Source organism: Cinclus cinclus, chromosome Z (assembly GCF_963662255.1).
Source record: "Cinclus cinclus chromosome Z, bCinCin1.1, whole genome shotgun sequence".
Classification (NCBI taxonomy): Eukaryota; Metazoa; Chordata; class Aves; order Passeriformes; family Cinclidae; genus Cinclus; species Cinclus cinclus.
The window spans coordinates 11,261,814-11,282,611 of NC_085084.1; the positions used below are offsets into that span (position 1 = coordinate 11,261,814).

The window sequence follows — 20,798 nt, forward strand, 5'->3', positions numbered from 1 at the left end:
TCAGCATGGTGTTGGCATAGCTGGCTCTGCATAAAGAGAAACTTGGCAGTGTATACTAAAGTTTCAGATGAAACATTAGTTAGGAAAACTTGGTCAAAATGCTGAAAGCACAGTATTTTCTTCATTATTACAGATTACACCTGTAACCTGTTTAACTGTGGACTTAAAACTTTACCAAAAAATGAAAACACTCAAAGTAAGTATATCTCAGGACAAACCTGTAAATGCACTTCTAATTTAATGACAGACAGACAGACAGATAGATAGATAGATAGATATTACTTTTCTTCATTCCAATTTTTAAAGTGGCTTCTGTTCTTGTGTGTGTGTGTGTGTGTGTGTGTGTGTGTGTGTGTGTGTGTGTGGTGGCAGTTGGTGGTTCAGCAGGTGATCCTGCCAACATGGTATGGGTTTTGCAGTCCTGAATTATGTTTATTTATCCTTGATTGCATTTATTACATTTTTTTTTTGTTTCTGATGTTAATTTGTAGGTCTTCAGCTGTACCTGAAGCAAATCTTGGAGCAAAATGGGGTGTAAATGCCTCAGGAAGCAAAGTGCAGATAAGCAGTAAACACTGACAGTTGAAACTGTGATAAGATAAATTGCATGATTGATAAGAATTACAATGGTTTCATCAAAACTGACACTTAACGGCAAATAAACATTCTAACACTTGATACACAGCAGGTCCAAAGTCTTCACTTACTAAGTTCAATCATCAGCTGATGGAGTTGCACGGCTACAGACAGTTTTACAACAATCAGTTTGAATGCTGAGAAAAAGAATCGTATTTAAACAAAGGGTCTTTGATTTATATTTCAAAGGTTATGATTTCTGAAGAGCCATGAGTGTGAGAGGTTAAGTGATAGCTTAAGATATATCATATAACTAAGGTGATACTTCTGTTATAGAGCAACAATAAAAGATCTTCAACCTGCTTTCAAAATAAAATATGATTGAAGAAAATAATGGCAAAATAAAATGTACATTAAACACTTAATAGAAAAATGCCATGCCATAAATCATGATAATTTGTCATAATTATCTCTAAAAAAAAGGAAGGGAAACAGGAAAGGAAGGGAAGCTTTCCTTGCAGAAAGAAATAGAGAATTATATGTTTTGTGTTTGCCACTTGAGTCACATTATTAATACTAGTGCGTGTATGAATATACAGTTCCATAACTAATCACAAAATTACAAGGAAAGACTATATTATCAAATTTATATAATGCATTTTATAGTGGCACTAATTATGGTTTCTTGAATATGATTCCTTTAATTTTGTGAATAATTTGTAGAGAGTAGCTTTTGAACTTAGTGAAAAATACAATTTATTTATATTAGTCAGACTGGTAATTTTCCCAAAAGAAATAGGCACTTGCTATGTAAATCAGGGTTAATCCACAGCAGTCTTTGACCAGCCAGTGATGGAAAACAACATAAGAACTTCCCATAAATTAATGAAAACCCTAGGGAAGTTCACTAGAAATCAGCCAAGGCATGGAGTAGCACACCACCAGAAGTGGCAGCAGCATCCCTGACCATTGACAGCCATCCAAAAAAAACCAGTGCGATCACTAAATTAACAAAGAATGGACTTCCTAGGACTGGTTGCCAAGAATAAATCAGCACAGTCCAGACAGAGAATGGAATTAAATCTCACCCTGATAAAATTAAAAGTCTGAAGTAAGACTAACCAAATAAACCATCATACAGAAATTACAGTAATGATAGAGTGTCAAAAGCTGATCCAAGTTTGGACAACTCTTCTGTTGTCAAAAATACATTTATGTGCTTTATTGGGGTGTTTTTATCACGTGGCATGAATAAAGGTGTAACTGTAAAAGAAAAAGTAGTGTTTTTTTTTTAACCACCATCTTCTAAGGATCAGAATGAACCATTTCTGGTAATTGAAATTTGTGGTCTGACCTAGAGGTCAGCTTTCTTCAGAAGCCTTGATTTTGCTTCAAGTATTCTCCTTTAGAAAAAGATCTTTTAGTGATATAATCATGTGATGATGGTTAACAAACAAAATTTTCCAAATTAAATTAGGAACTCAAAGAGTGTCTCTGTAGACTGTGAGCAGTTTTTGTTAGTGCTGATACAGACCCAGAAGCAGGTTGAAGAACTGCTGAAATGGAGTGATGAAATTAGTTTTAATTCACAAAAGTCCTCTTAAGATACTTTCATTTTATGTATAGAAATACCATTCATCTAAAACAGATGATAATATCTGAACGCACTTCTCCTTGAAAAACAGGTTCTATAATTTCAGGCTAGGGTATCTCAGGCATGGTTAAAATACTTGTGGGAGAAGTATGATGTATATTATCTGAAAAAATAAGTCTAATGCCTTGGTATGTTGTGTTTATCAGAACAATAATGAAATCATGTGATACGGTGAGTATCTTGGTTTTCTCTCTGTACGTAAAAAGGAGATGATGAAAAGATTTGTTGGTTGCCTACAGTCTCTTTTGTCCTTACTCATTAATAGTAACAGACAAACTTAGATGTAGTGTCATCACAGTAAGTTGGAACACAGAGATAGAGAACAAGGAGGCTGAGACACTCTGAGTGTTCAGTGTGTAGTGAACGTTTTCTGTTGATCAGTCCTCCAGTTCTGCATGAGATCTCATGAGGTATCAAATGTATTAATGTATTCTGTCCTTAATTGTCCTTAATTTACTAGCTTCCTGCAGCTGTTTCTCAGAATACATAAATCAATCTGTTGCTTAGGAGAACCCCCTCGTACACATGCATGTACAAAACCATTTCACCAGTCACATTTTGTACATACATACCAGAAAAAAACTCCTTCCTTCTTCTATGGAGAAATTTCCACAGTCTATTTGGGCAGGTTGTTCCAGTGCTTAGTTATCCCCACATTAAATATGTTTTCTTCATATCCAGTTGGAACCTTCCCCATTTCAACTTAGCACCACTCTTCCTCCTTCCTTCATGTCCCAATGCCTTCTCCATGGCTGTCTCTTGTAAGGTGAACTACCTGGCATAACCTAGAGCAGCACTGAGGCTGCTCCCACCTCACTGAACAAAAATGTTGCATCAAACTTTTCCATGTGAGCTTTCCTTTAGACAACAGTACCCTTTATATGGTACCGTTATATGGTACCTTTATATGGTATATAAACACCAACACTGTTTATATGGATATTTTTTCCCTGACATACAGTACAAAAGATGATGAGCCAGACCAGCTTGCTGAGATGAAATAGTAAGAGCTTAATTGTCTTCCATCAGCAAATATCAGTAAAATAACCAGCAGTCTTTGCAGACAGTTTCTTGCAGTCTCTTTTCAAATAGGCACCATGTTTGAGAACTATAAGTTGCCTGTTTGTGCTCCCTCCTTTGGGACAACCTAATTGCTTGAAGTAGCTCCCACCTTCTTTGACAGGAAATACATACTACCACATTTTTCTTTTATCTTTTACTGGCATTGTACAAATGCTAATAACATAATGTAACTATAAATGAAATGGGGTTAAATGTTTCATAAGTAGTCCTGTGGGCCTAATGCACCAAATTTATGTGGAATTACTATTAAATCCTCCAGATTCTTCATTACTATGAAATCCTCCTAGTTCTTCAACTTAGTTGATCAGTCTGCTTCCATGGAACCCAGGTCAAGCTCTCATATTATTAGTCAGTCATTGCAATCTGGTACCCAAGAGATTCTCTTCTCCCCCCCCCCCCCCCCCCCCCCAGCATATGTTTTTGAGATGAGGAGCATGGCTCCCAATTTATATGCAATAGCAGAGGTTACTGGCACTAAGCTGAGATTTTGGGGTTTGAGTTTTGGTAAGGTTTTTTTGATGCAAACTTGTAAAATAAGTAGTATTTCCCACAAATTTAACAGAGATGTCATTGCCTGTGTTAACTAATATCCATACACTGACCAACCTCTTTTCAATTCTTTTGAAGGGCATAGGTTACTGGCAGGCCTGTCAGCAGAAATTGACTATTGTCTTAATTTCATTCTAAGTCAAACCAGTAAGGACAAGGTCTGTGAATCTATGAAAAAGTGCAGTAGTTCCAACTTGGCTAGAACTGTTTGTATGATAAACACAGAAAAACATATATTACAATGCCAACAAACTTATTTTCACAGCAATTTATGACTGTTTTTACAGTGTTAAAGGTTTAAGTGAAAAGAAACATAAGTAGAGTCAAAAGCATAAGGAAAGATAGTTCAATTCTTGGACGGGTGTTTTTGGAAAAAAACCCACTGAAAGCTGGGGTTGCACTGACCCAGCCTAAGTATCTGCATGCTGCTCATGCAATTTCAGAGTAAACAGCCTGGTAGCTCCTGACTTGAAAAGAAACACAAATCCATGTGATTTACTGCATGACATCTTCATGTGTATTGTGTTTGGAACCCAGTGCTATTTAGGCAGGTCCATTTGAGTTGTTTTGTCTTCCTGACCACTTTCCTGGGGTGTTTAATAGGGACACAAGATTGTCAGAATATGACCACAAAACCCTTTTGGTGCTTCAAACAAAACCACAGTGATGGTACAAAGAGCCATGTACAGAGAGGTTTCTACTTTAGATTCTAGAAATGGAGAGGAATATAGGTGAAAAATATAGGTCCTTTGTCCAGCCAAGCAAGGAATTCTCTGTCCAGCAAGAATTCCTGTGTACATATATTGCCTACTTAGGAGTGTTTGGTTTCATTAGGTTTCATTAGGTATCTGTTTGTAAGACATTACTACAGCAATTTACAAGATTGGAGAAGTAAATCACAATTTTTGGTTCTGCTATTTGTCTCAGCCTTTGACTTCTCCTGTCCTTAGGTATTAAAATAATCTCCCTGTGATATGATTATTATGGAAGGACCCAGATGAGTTGTTTTACCATCCATCTGCATTTTGTCATGTATTTTTACCAACAGGAATTATCAGTCTAAGCATCATGAATTGCTATTGGGTATTTGAAGTCTCTTCTTTTTTCAAGTATTTTCAAAATTCCTTTTGATAGGAATTCACAAATATAATTAGATTAAACTCCTTAACATTTGTAATCCCAGTTAGTACTTCCATGCCAGGGGATACCTTTAAAATTAATTGTTCTGTTTAGTACAATTGGCTTTAGGGTTTTAGAGAACAATGTGAATTAAAAAAAAATTGCAAATTGTATTGCAGCAATTAGTAAGAATGCAGAAGACTTTTTTCTGTACTATTTTGGTAACCCTTTCTTTAGTAATTATTGAACAGGTTGATTTATTAGTTGTGGTGGATTATTTTCTCTCAGTATTAGAGCAACTTAAAAATTAAGTCAGATTTAATATGGAGAAGTTCAATTACTCTATTTCTTTACAAACACAAGATATGGTTATAACACTTTTATTTGCTCAGTCTAAAGGTCAAAATTAGCAAGTTTTAAAGAAAAACTACAGAAACATACAGCAGAGCCTTTGTTGTAATCAGAAATGAAAACCAGTGCTGAATTTGTGCATATCACAGAAAATCTAATTTATAGTTATGGTATCTGTGACAGCAGCAGTGTAGTTTACATGAGGTAAAGATTCCAAAACCTCAGCAGGTCAATAAGAAAATTAAGAATTGTGGCTAAGGAATAGTAGCCAAATGCTATTGTAAGAGAGGCCTTTAACCTCATTTTCACTGTTAACAACACTGTGAATCTCAAGTCAGTTTTGTTGGTTTTGGGGTCGTGGCTTGCCTTTGCAACTCTGTGGATTCAACCTAATAATAATTTTCAAATATGTGTGTGTGTGTTTTACCTGAAGAACTCAGGATATGAACTTGTAACTTTTAGATTTCTGATGGACAGTGATGTCATCCATTATTTTGCACAGGAAACTCTGAACCAGTTCCCTGCATTTCACAGGTTAATGTTCTTTTTCAATCTCTGTTTAAGGGTCTTTATGTCTTTGTGGTATATTTTATCCTGCACAACCAACTTTGCTGTCCTGTGAAAGCAAGTTACACTGTAGACATGAATGGGCACACAGCTTCAGGATCAGCATTTTTCACACATGGCAGTGGTCTGCCAGCTGCAGGAGGAGAGATCAGCAAGTCTACACAGAACCTCATCAGTGCTATGGAAGAGGTAAGAGTGCTCTGTAGTGCTCTATAGTAATTATATTATTTATTGAAATGTACCTGGAGATTTCAGCATTAGTTCTGAATTGTAATACATGCGAATGAGATGCTAAATATTATAGGTTGTCTTTGGGGGGAGGGAGCTTTTTTTAAAAAAATTATTTTAATAACAAAAATAGTTATCTTTATCCATATTATTCTTGGAACCTACTGTGCCCTGATAGTATCCCATCTAGAGAATTTCCCCTTTCACACTTGAGTCTTAAGTTTATTATAGAGGTTGGTCAAAGTGTCAAAAGGAGATAATGAGAAATCAAAATATCAGGTTAATTCTTTTATCTTACTACAGGTTTTAGATAAGTTTTAAGTACTTAATTTCTCAGAGTTATGATGTTAAAAACTTCTGGAAATTGCAATAAAGTTAGAATAAAATTTGGAATGGAATGGAATGGAATGGAATGGAATGGAATGGAATGGAATGGAATGGAATGGAATGGGGAAAGGAAGGGAGTGGAAATGGGAGAAGGGAAAAGGGGAAAAAAGGGAAAAGGGAGAAAAAAGAAAAGTGCAAAAGGGAAAAGAAGAGGGAAAAGGGAAGGTGCAATGGATTTACCCTGCCAGGATGCCAGACATCCACTAAAGTGTCTCTCTCACTCCCCTCTGCAGCTGGACAGGGGAGAGAAAATGTAACAAAAGGTTCATGAGTTAAAGACCAGGGGAGATCACTCACGGAACACCATCATAGGCAAAACAGGCTCAAATTAGAAATATTAATTTAATTTATTGCTACAAAATCAGAGCACCTTAATGAAAAAAAATTAAGACCTTAAAAACACCATCCTCCTCTCACCAACGCTCCCTCTTTCTCAGGTCTGATTCCACCCCCAGCAAGACAAGGGAGACAAGGAGTGGGGCTTATGGTCAGTTCATCACTTGTAGCTTCTCCAACTCCTCAGGGAGAGGAGTCCTTCCCCTACTTGAGCATAGGTCCCTCACACAGAGGACAGTTCTCCATGAACTTCCCCAGTGGGAGTCCATCCTACAAGCAACAGTCCTCCCCAGACTGCTACAGCTTGAGTCTCTCTTCCAAGGGGTCTTCATGGATCGGCCCCAGAGTGGTCTCTTCTCTGAACACCTCTCACAGCGTCACAGCCTCCTCTCAGAAATCACCCTGCTCTGGCATGGGGCTCCTCCATGGGCTGCAGGGCAATCTCAGCTCTGGCATCTGGAGCACCTTCTCCCCCTGCTTCTCCACTGACTCTGGGGTCTACAGAGTTGCTCCTCTCACAAATTCTTATCCTGCTTTTCCCTGGACACAGTTACATCTGCACAATAACCTTTTTTTTCCTTCTTCTTCTTCTTAACTATGTTATCTCAGAGGCATTACCACCATTTCTAATTGGCCCAGATTTGGCAGTGGATGCATCTTTGCAGCTGCCAGGGATTGCTCTACCAGGCATGGAGGAAGCTTCCAGGAGCTTCTCACAGAAGCCACCCCAGTAGGGCCCCCTGCAACCCCCTCCTCCCCACCAACACCACCACCAAAACTTGGCCATGAAAACCCAATACAGAAGGGGAAAAAAGGCAAGGAAAAGGAAGAGACACAGAGAGAGAGAGAGATGATAGATAAATTAGATATAGATGTAGATACAGATGATAGATGTAGATGTAGATGTAGATTAGATATATAGATAAAATTTATTAGAAAGTTAAAAAGGCTTCCTGGTTCGTTATAGAAGTGACAGAATAGCTGTTTCCAAAATCTCTTGGTCTTCAGTTCAGTTCTGGTCATAATTTCTAGTTTCTATATACAATAGTTTTGATGATTACTGCATTTTTGTGTCTTTTTAAACTCTGCAGGTACCTGCAGACTGGGAGAGGGCATCCTTGCAGCCTGCTAGTCAAGCTAGTGCTGCCTTTAAGCAGAGTCCACAAAACAGTAATGTTTTCCACCCTTCTGGAGGATTCAGCACCAGCTCATTAGTTGCTGATGAGGAATCACAAGAGTTTGATGACCTAATATTTGCCTTAAAGACTGGTGAGTGACTCTTCTGTTTGCCTGGCCCTCAAAGTTGTATTGCTATGGTGTTATTCATCCTAATGGTACCATTATTCCATGAGATACAGTTATTGAGGTCTCTAAATATAATCTGATTTCCGATGGAAATCTTAAAGATCAGTCAACATGGGAACATGGGAATGTCTGATAGGAGAACCAAAGAGGCAAAGGAATCCTACCAGGTAAGATGTGACATACACTAATCAAAGCCCATCCAGGTAATGTGCAAATAGACTTGCTTGGTAGTAGGAGGTCACCTAAACGATCTTTTGGGATACCACTGAGCCTTGCAAGAGACAACAGCAAGGTATTTGTGAGCATAGCAGATTAACTGACTTGACACACGTAATTGCTGAAGTTCCTTCCCTTCAGTGATATCAAGACAAGTCAAACTGGAAGGAAGACTGGGAATGTGGATAATAAGCTGCTAATAAATAAATAAAATAATTCAGTAAATTCATAACACTGTATATCCTAAGTCAATTTACATTGCAGGAGATGATTCTAATTATGTGGCCCTCAGCACGTGAAGGACATGGACTGATTCCAGAGGAGGCCATAAAGGTGCTCAGAGGGCTGGAGCACCTCTGCTGTGAGGAAAGATTGGGAGTGTTGGAGTTGTCAGCTGGGAGAAGGGAAGGCACTGAGGAGAGCTTTGAGTCCCTTCCAATAGCTAAAGAGAGCTGGAGAGGGAGTTTTGACAGGGGCCTAATGTGACAGAACAAGGGGGAATGGCTTTGAACTGTAAGAGGGCATGTTCAGATTAGGTATTAGGAAGAAATTCTTCCCTGTGAGGGTGCAGAGGCCCTGGCAAAGGTCACCTAGAGAAGCTGTGGCTACTCCATCCCTGGAAGTGTTCAAGGCCAGGTTTAATGGGGCTCTGATCAACCTGATCTAGTGGAAGATGTCTCCATGGCAGGGGACTGGAAATAGGTGGCTTTAAGGTCCCTTCCAACCCAAACCATTATATATTCTGTGAAAATCTGCTTTACACTTAATAATTTTTCTAGGTATTTTGACGGCTAGTTCTATTTTTGTTAGCAGCCAGGGGTTTTGGGGTTTTGTTTGTTTGTTTGTTATTTTTTTGTTTTGTTTTGTTTTGTATCTTTTTTTTTTTTTGGTTTGGTTTGGTTTGGTTTGGTTTGGTTTGGTTTGGTTTTTTGCCAGATTTTCAAAGCTAGGTGCAGAAGTTACAGTTGCAAACCTTTTTTTTTTTTTTTCAGGTATGTAAGAAGGTAGCTTTTACTATTTAACTTCTTGAATGCTGTGAAGGAAGTCAGTTAATTCATAGTTAATAAGACATGAACCATCTACATCTAATACTCCTACTATTACACAATGTTTACTGCTTAAAAGTAATTAAAGTAAATCAGTTGGCATCAGTAAACTGTAGAGGACTGAGTCTTAAGTCATGAAGAACAATCTAAGTAACCCATAGCTGAAATGTAATACAATTCAACACATATTCAGCTCTTAGTTACTTTTTCCTAAATCTTGAAGCTCCATCCCTAGTTAACTTGTTTTAAGTTCTTTGAGAAAGTAGGTCTGAAACCAGATTTGGATTGTCTTTCCTCAGTTATATTATTGTCTTCTTTATTAATTTTTTATTATAATTTGGTTTTATGAACATTTCATATAAATGTGATTTGAAGTGGTGACCTCAGGCCATTGTTGGAGAAAAATATTTTATTTACATTACTGATTCAAGTAGTGCCTGACAATTTTACACCAGTGTTTATTGTTGTGCCTGCATGTTGTCCCCAGCACTATTACTACAGTAAAAAACCCCAGGATTTCTAAACCAAACAAGTTGTCCCGTGTGGTTTCAGCCTCACATTTGAACAAGATGAACTGAAGAGGTGGTGTGGAAGTTTAGAGCATCTTTGACCAGCAGAGTAAATGTTTATCAGCTATTGTCTCAGACAAAGCCTCTAGCTCAACACATACTATTTGTCTTCTAAAACAAACAAACAAACAACACAACAAAACAAACAAACAAAACACCAAATTATCTAAAAATCTGCTTTATTTTTTTCGTCCTGATATGTTCTCCAGTTCAGTTCACTTCATGGCCAAGGAGAGGGAGGCAGGGAGTCGCATGGAAGTAATAAAAAGAGAGATGAGGTGGTAGAAAGCTGGATTTTTTTTTCTCTGGTTGCAATATCTACCTATGCTGCTAAAGTATTCACTGTTCTGTGGACTAACAGGAGTTTTATAATAGTTAAGCTAGTAGGCTCTGAAATGAGCTCATCTCACTTTTCTTCCTTCCTTGCATCATTGCTTGTGCTCACATGAAACCACAAGAAGTCAGGTTAGATTTCTCCTTCTTTTTTCTTCTTCTTTCCTCTCCTTTCTCTCTCCCACTCTACATCAGGTAGTCTGACGCCCTTCGAGCACCAGCCCTGTTGCCAAGAAAGAAGTGGTCATTGGCAGTCGGAAGACAAGGACCTCTTCTCTAAATAGGCTGAAGTAAATATACAGGCAGCTAAGATGCCTTTTTGCTGAACTGCACCTGCCTATAATTTGCTGCATGAGGTGCTTCTCAAACCCTTTCAGAAGAAACTTTATTTCAGAAGGTTGAGAATTCCTCATTCTGGAAGAGCAGGGAGAAGGTGCTCTTCCCTCCACATTACCTAGTTTTATCACTACTAAACCGGGGGCTGTTGCTTTTAGAGGAAGATTACAAATACAGTTGGTTGAACTTTACCTTTGATTAACTGAAACAGAACCTTCCATTTTCTGTGTTCCCAAAGACTGTCAATCTATACTAAAACTTACCTATTGCGGTGTTAAAATGTTAGCTCCTACTCTGAAGATCAGCATTCTGATTATCAGAGGAATATATTTTTATGCCCCCTTGTGCTTCATCTGTTCTTTCTGTTCATGTATTTCTGAGATGTCTGAAAGTGAATTTAACTTATGCTCACAGGGCATAATTTTGTAGCCACAAGGTTTAACTTGGCAGCCAGAATCAATGGGAATGAGTATAATCATAGCAAAGCTAAAATTTTATTCCTGCCCTTCTGCCACTCTCAGCTGTAGAAATGAAGACAGGTTAAAAAAAATTCAACCAATCCTCCACAGAAAAACTTTTTTTTTAACTTTTCAGTGTTTAGTAATTTGCAGTGTGCAGTGCAGCTGTGTGCTGGCAAACTCAGCCTTGTTGCTGAAGGAATGTGTCACAGAGCTTGCACTTAGCCCTTGTTCCACAGTCATTAATGCTGGGCCTAATTACAGATTAACCTAAAACACAGGCTGGGTCAGATGGAGGCATACTACAGCAGTTCTAGCAAATCAGGTGGATAGCAGTTTACTGTTTCTTAGCCACCTGTAATGCTAGCTTTGTACAAGCATCACATGGTGATGGGGCTTTTCTGGTTTGTGTGAGAAATCCAGTGGGCTTCTTATGTTATACATCCACTGTATTTTGAATGCCTTACCAAGTAATCCCTTCTTTCCATCAAATACGCTCATGTCCATACAGAAATACATAGTTAGGATTCACTGCTCTCTACATCACATAATTGCTTTTATTTTGGAGATCTTCTGGAAGGCAGGACAGCTCCAAGGTAGTTTATGTGAAAGAAATAATGAAACCATTATGATTAGGGATGTATCCTGCTCATCAACATATGCTAAAAGCTTTTTTAAAAATGTTTATTAATTTATATGTATTTATTTTATTGTATTTCATTTATGGTTCTTATAATGATCCAAACAGTTTCTATTGAGAAAGTTAGTTATTTATGAATCAGTTTTTGTTGATTTCACTAATTAACTTTAAAAGTCTGCAATTTTGGACTAGATCTCATTTTCCCTCTGATTTCTTGTGCAAGGTTTATATTGATAGGCAATTTAGTAAGACCTTTGCCTTCAAGACTGCAACAGAGTCATGTGTTATTGTCATTGAGGATAAAGCCCAATATACCAGAATTCCCTGAGGACTTCAACTCTGGTTTGGACTGGGCAGTTAGAAAAGGAGGTAACAAGAAAGTAGATGCAATCTGTCCCAAAGCAGCAAGCTGCCCATCAGCATTGCTCTAAAGCATGAATACCACAAATGCATGATAGCTTTACTGATTTCTGAACTTCTGTCTGTATCTTACAAATACTCTTGTCCCCTCCCTTTCTGTGATGCACAAAACCAAAACACGTGTGGATGAGATGTGAAACCAAAACACAGCCAAGCCTTTGAGGGAGGCCCAAACTCCTCCAGGGGTGACAGATGACCCACCATGATAGTATCCAGATACATATTAAGCAGAATACTGCTGCGTTCATACCTTAGTCGTGGTTTTACTCTTAATAGAGGCAATTGTGATAAATATTATATAAATTTTCCAGTATTTCTTTAATATAATGCGAATATTCTAATTATTATGGAAAAAACCTGGAAAAATCTACTAAGTTAAAATCCCCTTCCAAATACACCTATTACAGCAATGTTATATAAAGTTTTTCATTATTTTCAATCTAATGCAGCTAGGGTTCCAAAGTGATCATTTAATAAACTTTGGTGACACCACTGAAGGTGTCTGGTTTATGAAGAAAGCGTCTCATGTGGCCATCCTGAACTAGAGGAGACATTTGAAATTTCAATTCTGAAAGGTGTTCAATGCAGCATCCTGGAGACTCTCTATTACAGGGCATATAGATTGTTGCTGGCAAAGTCCCTGCCTTATCATGCTGCATAATTTCTGTTTCGAGCTCACTTAAAAGAAAACAAAACAAAACAAAAAAACCCAAACAAACAAACAAACAAACAAACAAATAAGATTTAAAAAAAAGGAAGGAAGGAAGAAGGAAAGATAGTTAGTTTGCATATTCATTCTGTTTCTCATGTGTGGTTGTCACACCTATGTTACCTGCTGGCTATTGAATGTGGTTGTGCAATACTCAGTAAGCATTTTTAGTTAAATATGAACTTTATATTTATAGAAGTTCAGATGTCTGTTGGTGTAATTTCTGTGAAGTTAAAATCCTGAAAGAAGAATTAAATTTGGTTTGTGTAGCTTTTTCATATACATCCCATGCATACAATAAAATTATGCTTGATTAATCAAGATATAAGTGCTTGAGAAATAAAAAGTTTTTCCAGCGATATGAGTACAGTACTTACAAAACAAACTCTCTCCCTTAAAAAATGTTTTAGTGAAAGTCTGAGCTATCTCTGAGCAAGCAGGTAACAGCTGGTGTTGCAGGGCACATAGGGATGCGCTGCTGTAGCCCTTCACCAGCAGATGTCAGTGGAGGAACCTCTCTGGGTTTGAAGCCTGAGCTGAGACTTTTCAGTTTACAGCTAGTCCTTGCATACAAAAAGAAAAGAAATAAAGGCTTCATTTTCCTGCTTATTTTTCTTCAAATAGTTCCTGCACAAAGTGGGGAAAAGTAGTACTCCCTGCTACGTACCTACCATCCAACTCTAGCATCTCTAGAGGAGTGCATGTGCATGCTTTTTAGGATCTGATTGAGTTTAATTCCACTCTAATCTGAGAACAAAGTGGACCAATGAACTCTGTGAAACTCCATTGTGTAAACAGTCATACCCTTTTCAGCCTGCCGACTGTTTGGTAAGCTTGTATCCTGGTTACATTTCAGTTCTTATTCCTAAAAAGGATCAGCTCTAACATAGTTTGTCTTTGCAGCATCTGCAGAACAAGGCCCTTGTAAACCTAAAGTATCCAGTTTCAGTCTCTGATTTACCAAGTTTCCAATACGAACCACTGTAATAAAAAAAATCTTCTCTGACTCTGCACAGAGCCTGGACAAAACTTGCACATATATTAGACCAATACCTGAACTTTTTGTAGTGCACAGCAAAAGATTCTTAAAAAAACCCATGCAAAATAGTTGCCACTTTACCAGTATAGCCACTGGTAAGACAAATAGCTTTCCAACATCAGCAGTCAGTGTTCACCTTGAAATCTGAGCTCAGAGTGGTCATAATTATTCTTTCAAATGGTTTTAAATAATAGTGGGGGAGGGTGTTGGTGTTCAGTTTTTGAAATTTCTACCCTTTCCAGGTTGACTACATGTCTTAAATTAATTCCACTGTTATTATTTTACGGAACAAATATTGTGTTCTTTCTTCATTCAAAGTATTTTATTTACTTAATGGTTTTTTTTACTTGATCTTCTCTCCCCATGTGGTAAATACAGCAGTCTGATCTTTTCTATTACAGTTAGGTTTCCTTTCTAAAACAATCAAATATTAAACAACAAAAATAACTTGTTCAACAACTGCTGTTTTCCCCAGGACTTTCAAGTGCCTTTTGGATATTAGGGTCTGGTTCAATGAAAAGGTTAGATGTGCGTAAAAATTCGAATCAGCTTCAATACATTCATAAACAATTTTTTTAATAATTTGGATCCTAATCTTGACTTTGTTATTGTATCTGTCTGCTGATGTATTTTTACTCCTGTCATACTCTAGCAGTAGCTGTTGGTTTCTAAAGAGCTTGGGTCATGCAGACCTAAGGACTCATCAGTGTCAGTGAATGCATGGTCCCTCCATGATCTACCAAACACCACAAACAGGTGTAAGAAGGATCACAGTGCAGTTTACCCACTTTTCCCCTGGATCATAGGACATGGATCCAAGTTTGGCCCCTACCAGGACTTCATCCAGACCTCTGCAGGAAAACTTGGCTAGTCCTACAGGACCTTCTGTGCAGGTTCTCTGGACAAACTCCATATTCAAGATTACAGCCTTACTTCCCATAGCAAAGCAGCATCTCACTTCTGCCTGCTTTACAGTACTTCTTTTCTACTTGAGGGGTGCTGGGTGTAAGGGTGCTAAGAGAAAACATTGTAAAAGTGGAACAGAGAGCATAGAAAAAGATGAAGAAACTAAAAAAAATTAAACTACTCTTTTCTTTTGTCGGCTGGGATGTCAGCTGAGGTAGAAATAGGAGATGCACTGTCCACCTGATAGACACTCTAGAAAGTATTTCAGTATGAAATGCAAATTACTGCCTCTCCCAGCATACCCTCTTCAGGGCTGTTTTGAGCCAGATGTCATGCCTTTGTAACTTCCTTGAGCTGCATGTAGTTACAGATCTGCTTCTGCCCTCATCATTTGTAAATGACATCGCTGCAGGATGATGCCTGAAAGTAATTTGTATTGAAATCCTCATGCCTCATTACACTGATAGGCAGTTCTCAACAAATTTAAAGCCTAGACACCCTAAGCCCTCAAAACTCATTAATTGTGTAGAATTTGTTCTACAGCTCAAGGAGGGGAGCTGAAAAAGCACTGAAGTTCCAACAGATCTTTTGTGACAAAATGGTCTGAAAAAAATTTGCATTTCATAAAATCTAGTGCAGTATTATGCATCTTCACACTAATCAACTCAAACCTCCCACACAATAAAAGCCAAAATTAAATCTCCATCAAAAAATAGGAAGCAGAAAGCTAGCAGAAGTCCTGTGACAAAAGGATGGAGAGGGTAGCCTCCCAAGGTCTCTTCTAGACATGTTTTGGAGGTTCCCTTGGATCAAACTCTAGTATTGTCTTCCAGTAGAAGTAAAACTTAATGCACCAGTTTATGCCAAATGCATGTTTCAAGAATATTTGGTAAGCATCTTTTCTCTGGTTGAAATTACTGTCCTATTAAAACATCTGGGATTGTGGTTTACCTTGGAAATTGTATCATTAAAAATCAATTCTTTATGAGGAAGTCCTTGTAACAGCCAGACCATTAACAGAGTCTAAGCCAGGCCTTGATTTATGCTTTTCTGATTTTAAGGCAATCTCTAAAAAGCTATTGTACCACTTACTGGGCCAAGTAAAGTGAATGAAAATGGAATTATGAAAAAGCATATCTGGATGGTACAAAGCTATATCAGCTAATGTTATAATCCATGGATTCAGAATGGTAGACTAGCAAGAGGAAACTTGCCATGTGGTTGCAGGGTGGGGAAAAATTTTAATAATCAGACTAAAGCAGAGTGGGACAGAGTGTCCTCATTTCTGTGTCGAAGTTTAATTCTCACTGATTCTTATTGTTGTTGTTTTTTCCCTGTTTCAGGTGCAGGTCTCAGTGTCAGTGATAACGAGTCTTGTCATGGCAGCCAGGATGGTGGCAGCATGGCTAACTCCCAGATTGTAGAGCTTAGAAGAATACCCATAGCTGACACTCACCTCTAACTCCACAGCTTGCTTGGGGTTTTGTGGTTGTGGTTTTTTTTATTCAAGCTTCAGTATTTTTATATTTGTACTTCCTTTTGCACTAAAACACTATATGAAACTGTAGTAGAATGCTGTTATCTTTCCTGAATGTCTAACAAAGAATGTTTGCTTGCAATTTTGTATATCAGAAAAAAAACCTGTACATTTTTTACAGTGGATGAGCATCAGCAGATACTGTGGCAATTGGCCTAGATGTGTATCTTGTAAGTAGATGATACATTTCATAAACTGTAATTTTTTAAAATTAAGCTGTACATTAACTGATTAATAAAGCAATAGAGCCTGTTTGATACAAATCTGTCTGGTATTTTTCCTTATTGTTTATGAAGATGAAAGGTGATACAGACACCCTGGACATGCTGTTGTATAGGAAAGTGTTCTAGTGGCACGGTTTTTCTAATTTTCAAAGTTTCCTGTACTCTTCTCCATGTTTTTTAAGTACTCAAATCTGTGAACAAATTCAAATAAAGACACAAGCCTTGAGCCAGAAAGCTTGAAATTTAAATTGTGACATAATAAATATGTGATGATCTGAAATGCACAGAGGGAAGGGGAGATGAAGAACAAGAGTGAAACCACTGGCAGCTGTATGCTATTAAGTTCTTTACCTTGATGGTTTCATAATATTAAGCTCTCTCACTCTTTTCACAGTCAAAAATATGGGAATTCCAAAGAGTTGAATTTTCTGTTGACCTCCATGTAGATATTCCTGTTCTGATTGAAGGGTTCAAGTATTGCATTACAGAGTTAGATCAGTAATCTAGGGCCATAAATGAACAAGACAAGTTCCTCCCTTGGAAGAAAAAAAAATAACAGAGGAAGGATTTCAGAACTGAGGGGGGATGCAGGCTGATCTTGCAGGAATCATTAACTCTGCTTGTGCATGGGTAGTCTGGAAGAAAAACACATTAAAGCAGTAGACCAAGGGAATTTTCCTCTGAACATTTCTTTCTCAGTGTAGTATAGATGTACAGTAAATGGGAATGCAAGTCTTTATACCTTCCACAGGAACTTGCTTAAAGACTTCACACTGGGTAAGGTCTGAGCAACAACTTCTCACTTTAAAATAAACCTTTTCTTGAATTTTTCATTTATATTTTTTGAATGTAGAAATCTTTCCATGAATTTTTCTAGAATGGTATGCAAATTTTGCTGTATCTAATTAGATTTTGAGCTTAAAAAAAGCCAAAACCCACAAATCCCATTTCTCTGTCACAGTTCTATAACTGTCACTGTTCTATAACAGCTAATAGGACTTCACAGCTTATAGTCATCACCTGTATCCAAGACAGACACCAACTTTAAGGTCTAATGCTGCAAAAGCCTTGACAGACACAGGAAACTCCTTCTAGTCAGGAAAGCCCTTAAACAAGCACTTTTTAAGTATATATTTGAATTGGGAAATATGTCTGTATATAATTAGTATATGATCTGCTGTATTGAGTCAAAAATTTCTGACTCAGGAATTTTGTTGGCTCTTTATACTGGTCATGGTGTAGAGGGAACAAAGACAAGTCTTTTTGGTAAACGTCAAAAGTTAATGAGAGATTGGTGGTGGGAGTGGGGGACAGTAGATGCTTTCCTCAAAATGGGCAATACACAGGGTGGGCAGGAAGGCCCTGAGCAGAGGGGGCAGCTGTTAAAATTGAGTGCAATGCATCACAACATATACACAGACACATACAGATGTATAAAGTGTGTAACTTCATGCAAAAGTGAGCCATCAAAGCAAATTCTATAATTCACTCTTTTCCCCAAAATACACCTGATGAAAAGGGGCTTTCTGAGCACTTGAGTGAAATGCAAATATCATTGAAATACATCAGTCTGGAGTTAAAATTAGTTTTGGATATTTTGCTATATGCCACCTTTTTTTGTTTTCCTCAGAGGAAACCTGGCTCATTCTTCCTGAATAAACTGAGATGAACCTTGTTAGTGCTGATTTTTCTCCTCTACCCACTAAAGGCTTAATGTGAAGCCTGGCCCTACAGAACTATTGCAACACTTACTCAGTTGTGAGCAAGTCAGGACTGTAACAGAAGTTTCTACTCGCAGTGCATGCTACTACATGCCGTTGAGAACGCTTATAAAAGAGGATGTTTGTTTGATTTGACTCATCACCATAAATGTTAATACTTTATGTCACTTCAACTTGTTGCACAACTGGCCTGGTTAGGGATTTACTGTAAATGCATCAGCATTTTCAGAGCAGATCAGTAGGATGGCATCTGCTGCAAGCATTTTCTGAATTTTAAATCTCTAGGTGGTACTCACGTGATTTGGGTTTATGAGATGAATTTTGTTGTTGATCTAAAACCAATCCTTTTTTAGCAGAAAGTGTTCTGTCTGTAGGGGATTCTGTGGTTTAATAAAGCAAGTTTCTCTCAGCCCCTTTTTGCTGTTACATGGACAGGCAAAGATACAGGAGGAGGGCAGCTGTGTGCTCTGAGTTAGGTGTGTGTGCCCAGCAGCCACACCTGGGCAGGACCAGTACCTTTACACTTGGTGTAACTTAACCCAACCAGACTGAATGCCTCCTGCAGCTCTTTGATCTCAGGAATTATTTGAAATTTTATTGAGAGTGTAAGCATTTCTTTGTTTCTATGGGGTGAAATAATCCACAGCTAGGTATCTTTCAGACCAAGCATTACCACACTGCCTGCCATACTGACTGACTCATACAAGCCTTTGCTTTGCCCCACTGTAGGGAAAAACACTTGCTGCCTTTTCTGTTTTCTTACAAAAGAAGATTATTTCTGCCCAGGAAGTCATTTTACATGTTTTGAAGCTAGAAGGTGAGAAGATAAAGAACTGGATACTGTGTGTTTCAATATGAGTCAAGCAAGTGCCACTTTTTTGTTCTCTTCTAACCCTAATGTACAATTTCTCTATCCCTACACGTGATCACCCAACTTATCATTGGTAAAAGCCATCTTGCACAAGGCAAAAGTGCAGGCTTTTCTATTTTTCATTGGCTTCACAGTTTCTTGGCATTCACCTATCACATTCAGCTCTTCTTGTCTCGCCCCTTGTTTTCTTGTTAAGCAACAGCTGTATTTCTTCTTATCTCTCTTTCATGGTGACTTCAAGGACAAAGCTACAGGCCTAGCTCAGGCTCATAAAAGCATTGATATCCCTTTCCTGGCTCATTCACTTCATGTCCATTTTCCTCTAAAAACATTCCCACAGAAAGGAGCTGTAGTTAATATTTACTATATTTAATATTAATACCTAATAAAATATTAAATAACAGTATTTAATACAATATTTAATTGAATCTATAATATATTTAAAATACTATTTAAAATATAGTAAGATATTATGCTTTGTGCAATACTGTAATTGTTTATGATTAATTTTATTTCATATGTATTACACATTTATGATTTCTTATTATATAATAATGCTTACTGTATAACACTTTACACTTCACTGTATGAAGGAAGTCCCTTTTCCAGACACATTTCACTTAAAACTACTTACATATATATGTAGATCAGATGGATGAAAGGTTGTGTTTCAGGAGTTTTTTTACTGCTCACATGGCAGTATAATTCACCTCTCTTGAAAGATGTTTGAATGTATTCAAATGCATAACTGGTGAAAAGTGCTAGGTTCAACAGACCTTTTAGGTGAAGTTTTAGAGAAAATCACTGGTTTCACCTTTCTTGCTCTATAGCAAAAAAAAAGCTCTATGTCAGTGACTTGAACAGAACTATTTGGAATACTAATTTTTTTAGAACTCAGCTGAGGGCCCCAATATATTCCTGTTCCATCTACCATGCAAATGCTTAGCTCTCCAATATTCTACATCTAAAGTCATCCTGCTGAGGACTCTGCAGTGAGAGCTTTGATCTACAAAGGATTAGATTATACTGGGAGCTTTACAACAATAAAGTGCCTATGTGCTGAACATAAAATTATGTTAAATTGACTGATCATGTCAGGATTATGGTTGAACTATAAAATTGCTTAAATTCACGCATATCCTGCTGTCAGATACATTTCACTATAGCTTGGTTTATGTTCTGGCCCTTGGACTACTATTGTAGATTCTGTTTCACCAGCACTAGTGTAAAGCACTAAGAAATCAGAACATATTTCAAATTTGCTGGCAGCAGAATTTGCTCCTGTGCTATTTCTACCAACAGTAACGTGTGTGAAAGTAGCATATGCTTATCTGTTCAATATGTTATTCAGTAATTTTCACAGAAAAACATCCTAGAAGAATTTCCACTTTTAATTTCATGATTCAAAATTATCTTTTCTACAACAAATACATTGTAATAATTACAGTGTAACATTCAGACACACAATAAATAAATAAATGGAAATAATTGCAATGTAACACTCAAGCATTATTGAACTATTTACCTGGGACTAATAATATGCTGAAACTGATAAGACGGTTTGTGTAAACTAGCCTAAAATTTAGGACAAAAACCCTAAGAATTATTTTGCTTGGTT

The 20,798-nt window shown here is 37.5% G+C and overlaps 1 protein-coding gene across 1 annotated transcript in view; it reads left to right on the top strand.

Annotated features, from left to right (window-relative positions):
• Positions 1–16,289, top strand: part of ADGRV1 (adhesion G protein-coupled receptor V1) — a 252,208-nt gene extending 235,919 nt beyond the window's left edge. Inside the window, exons 89-91 of the mRNA XM_062513025.1 lie at positions 5,897–6,088; positions 7,942–8,119; positions 16,171–16,289. Of these exons, the coding sequence (XP_062369009.1) occupies positions 5,897–6,088; positions 7,942–8,119; positions 16,171–16,289 (489 nt within the window). The remainder of the gene's footprint in view (positions 1–5,896; positions 6,089–7,941; positions 8,120–16,170) is intronic.
• Positions 16,290–20,798: the final 4,509 nt, after the last annotated feature.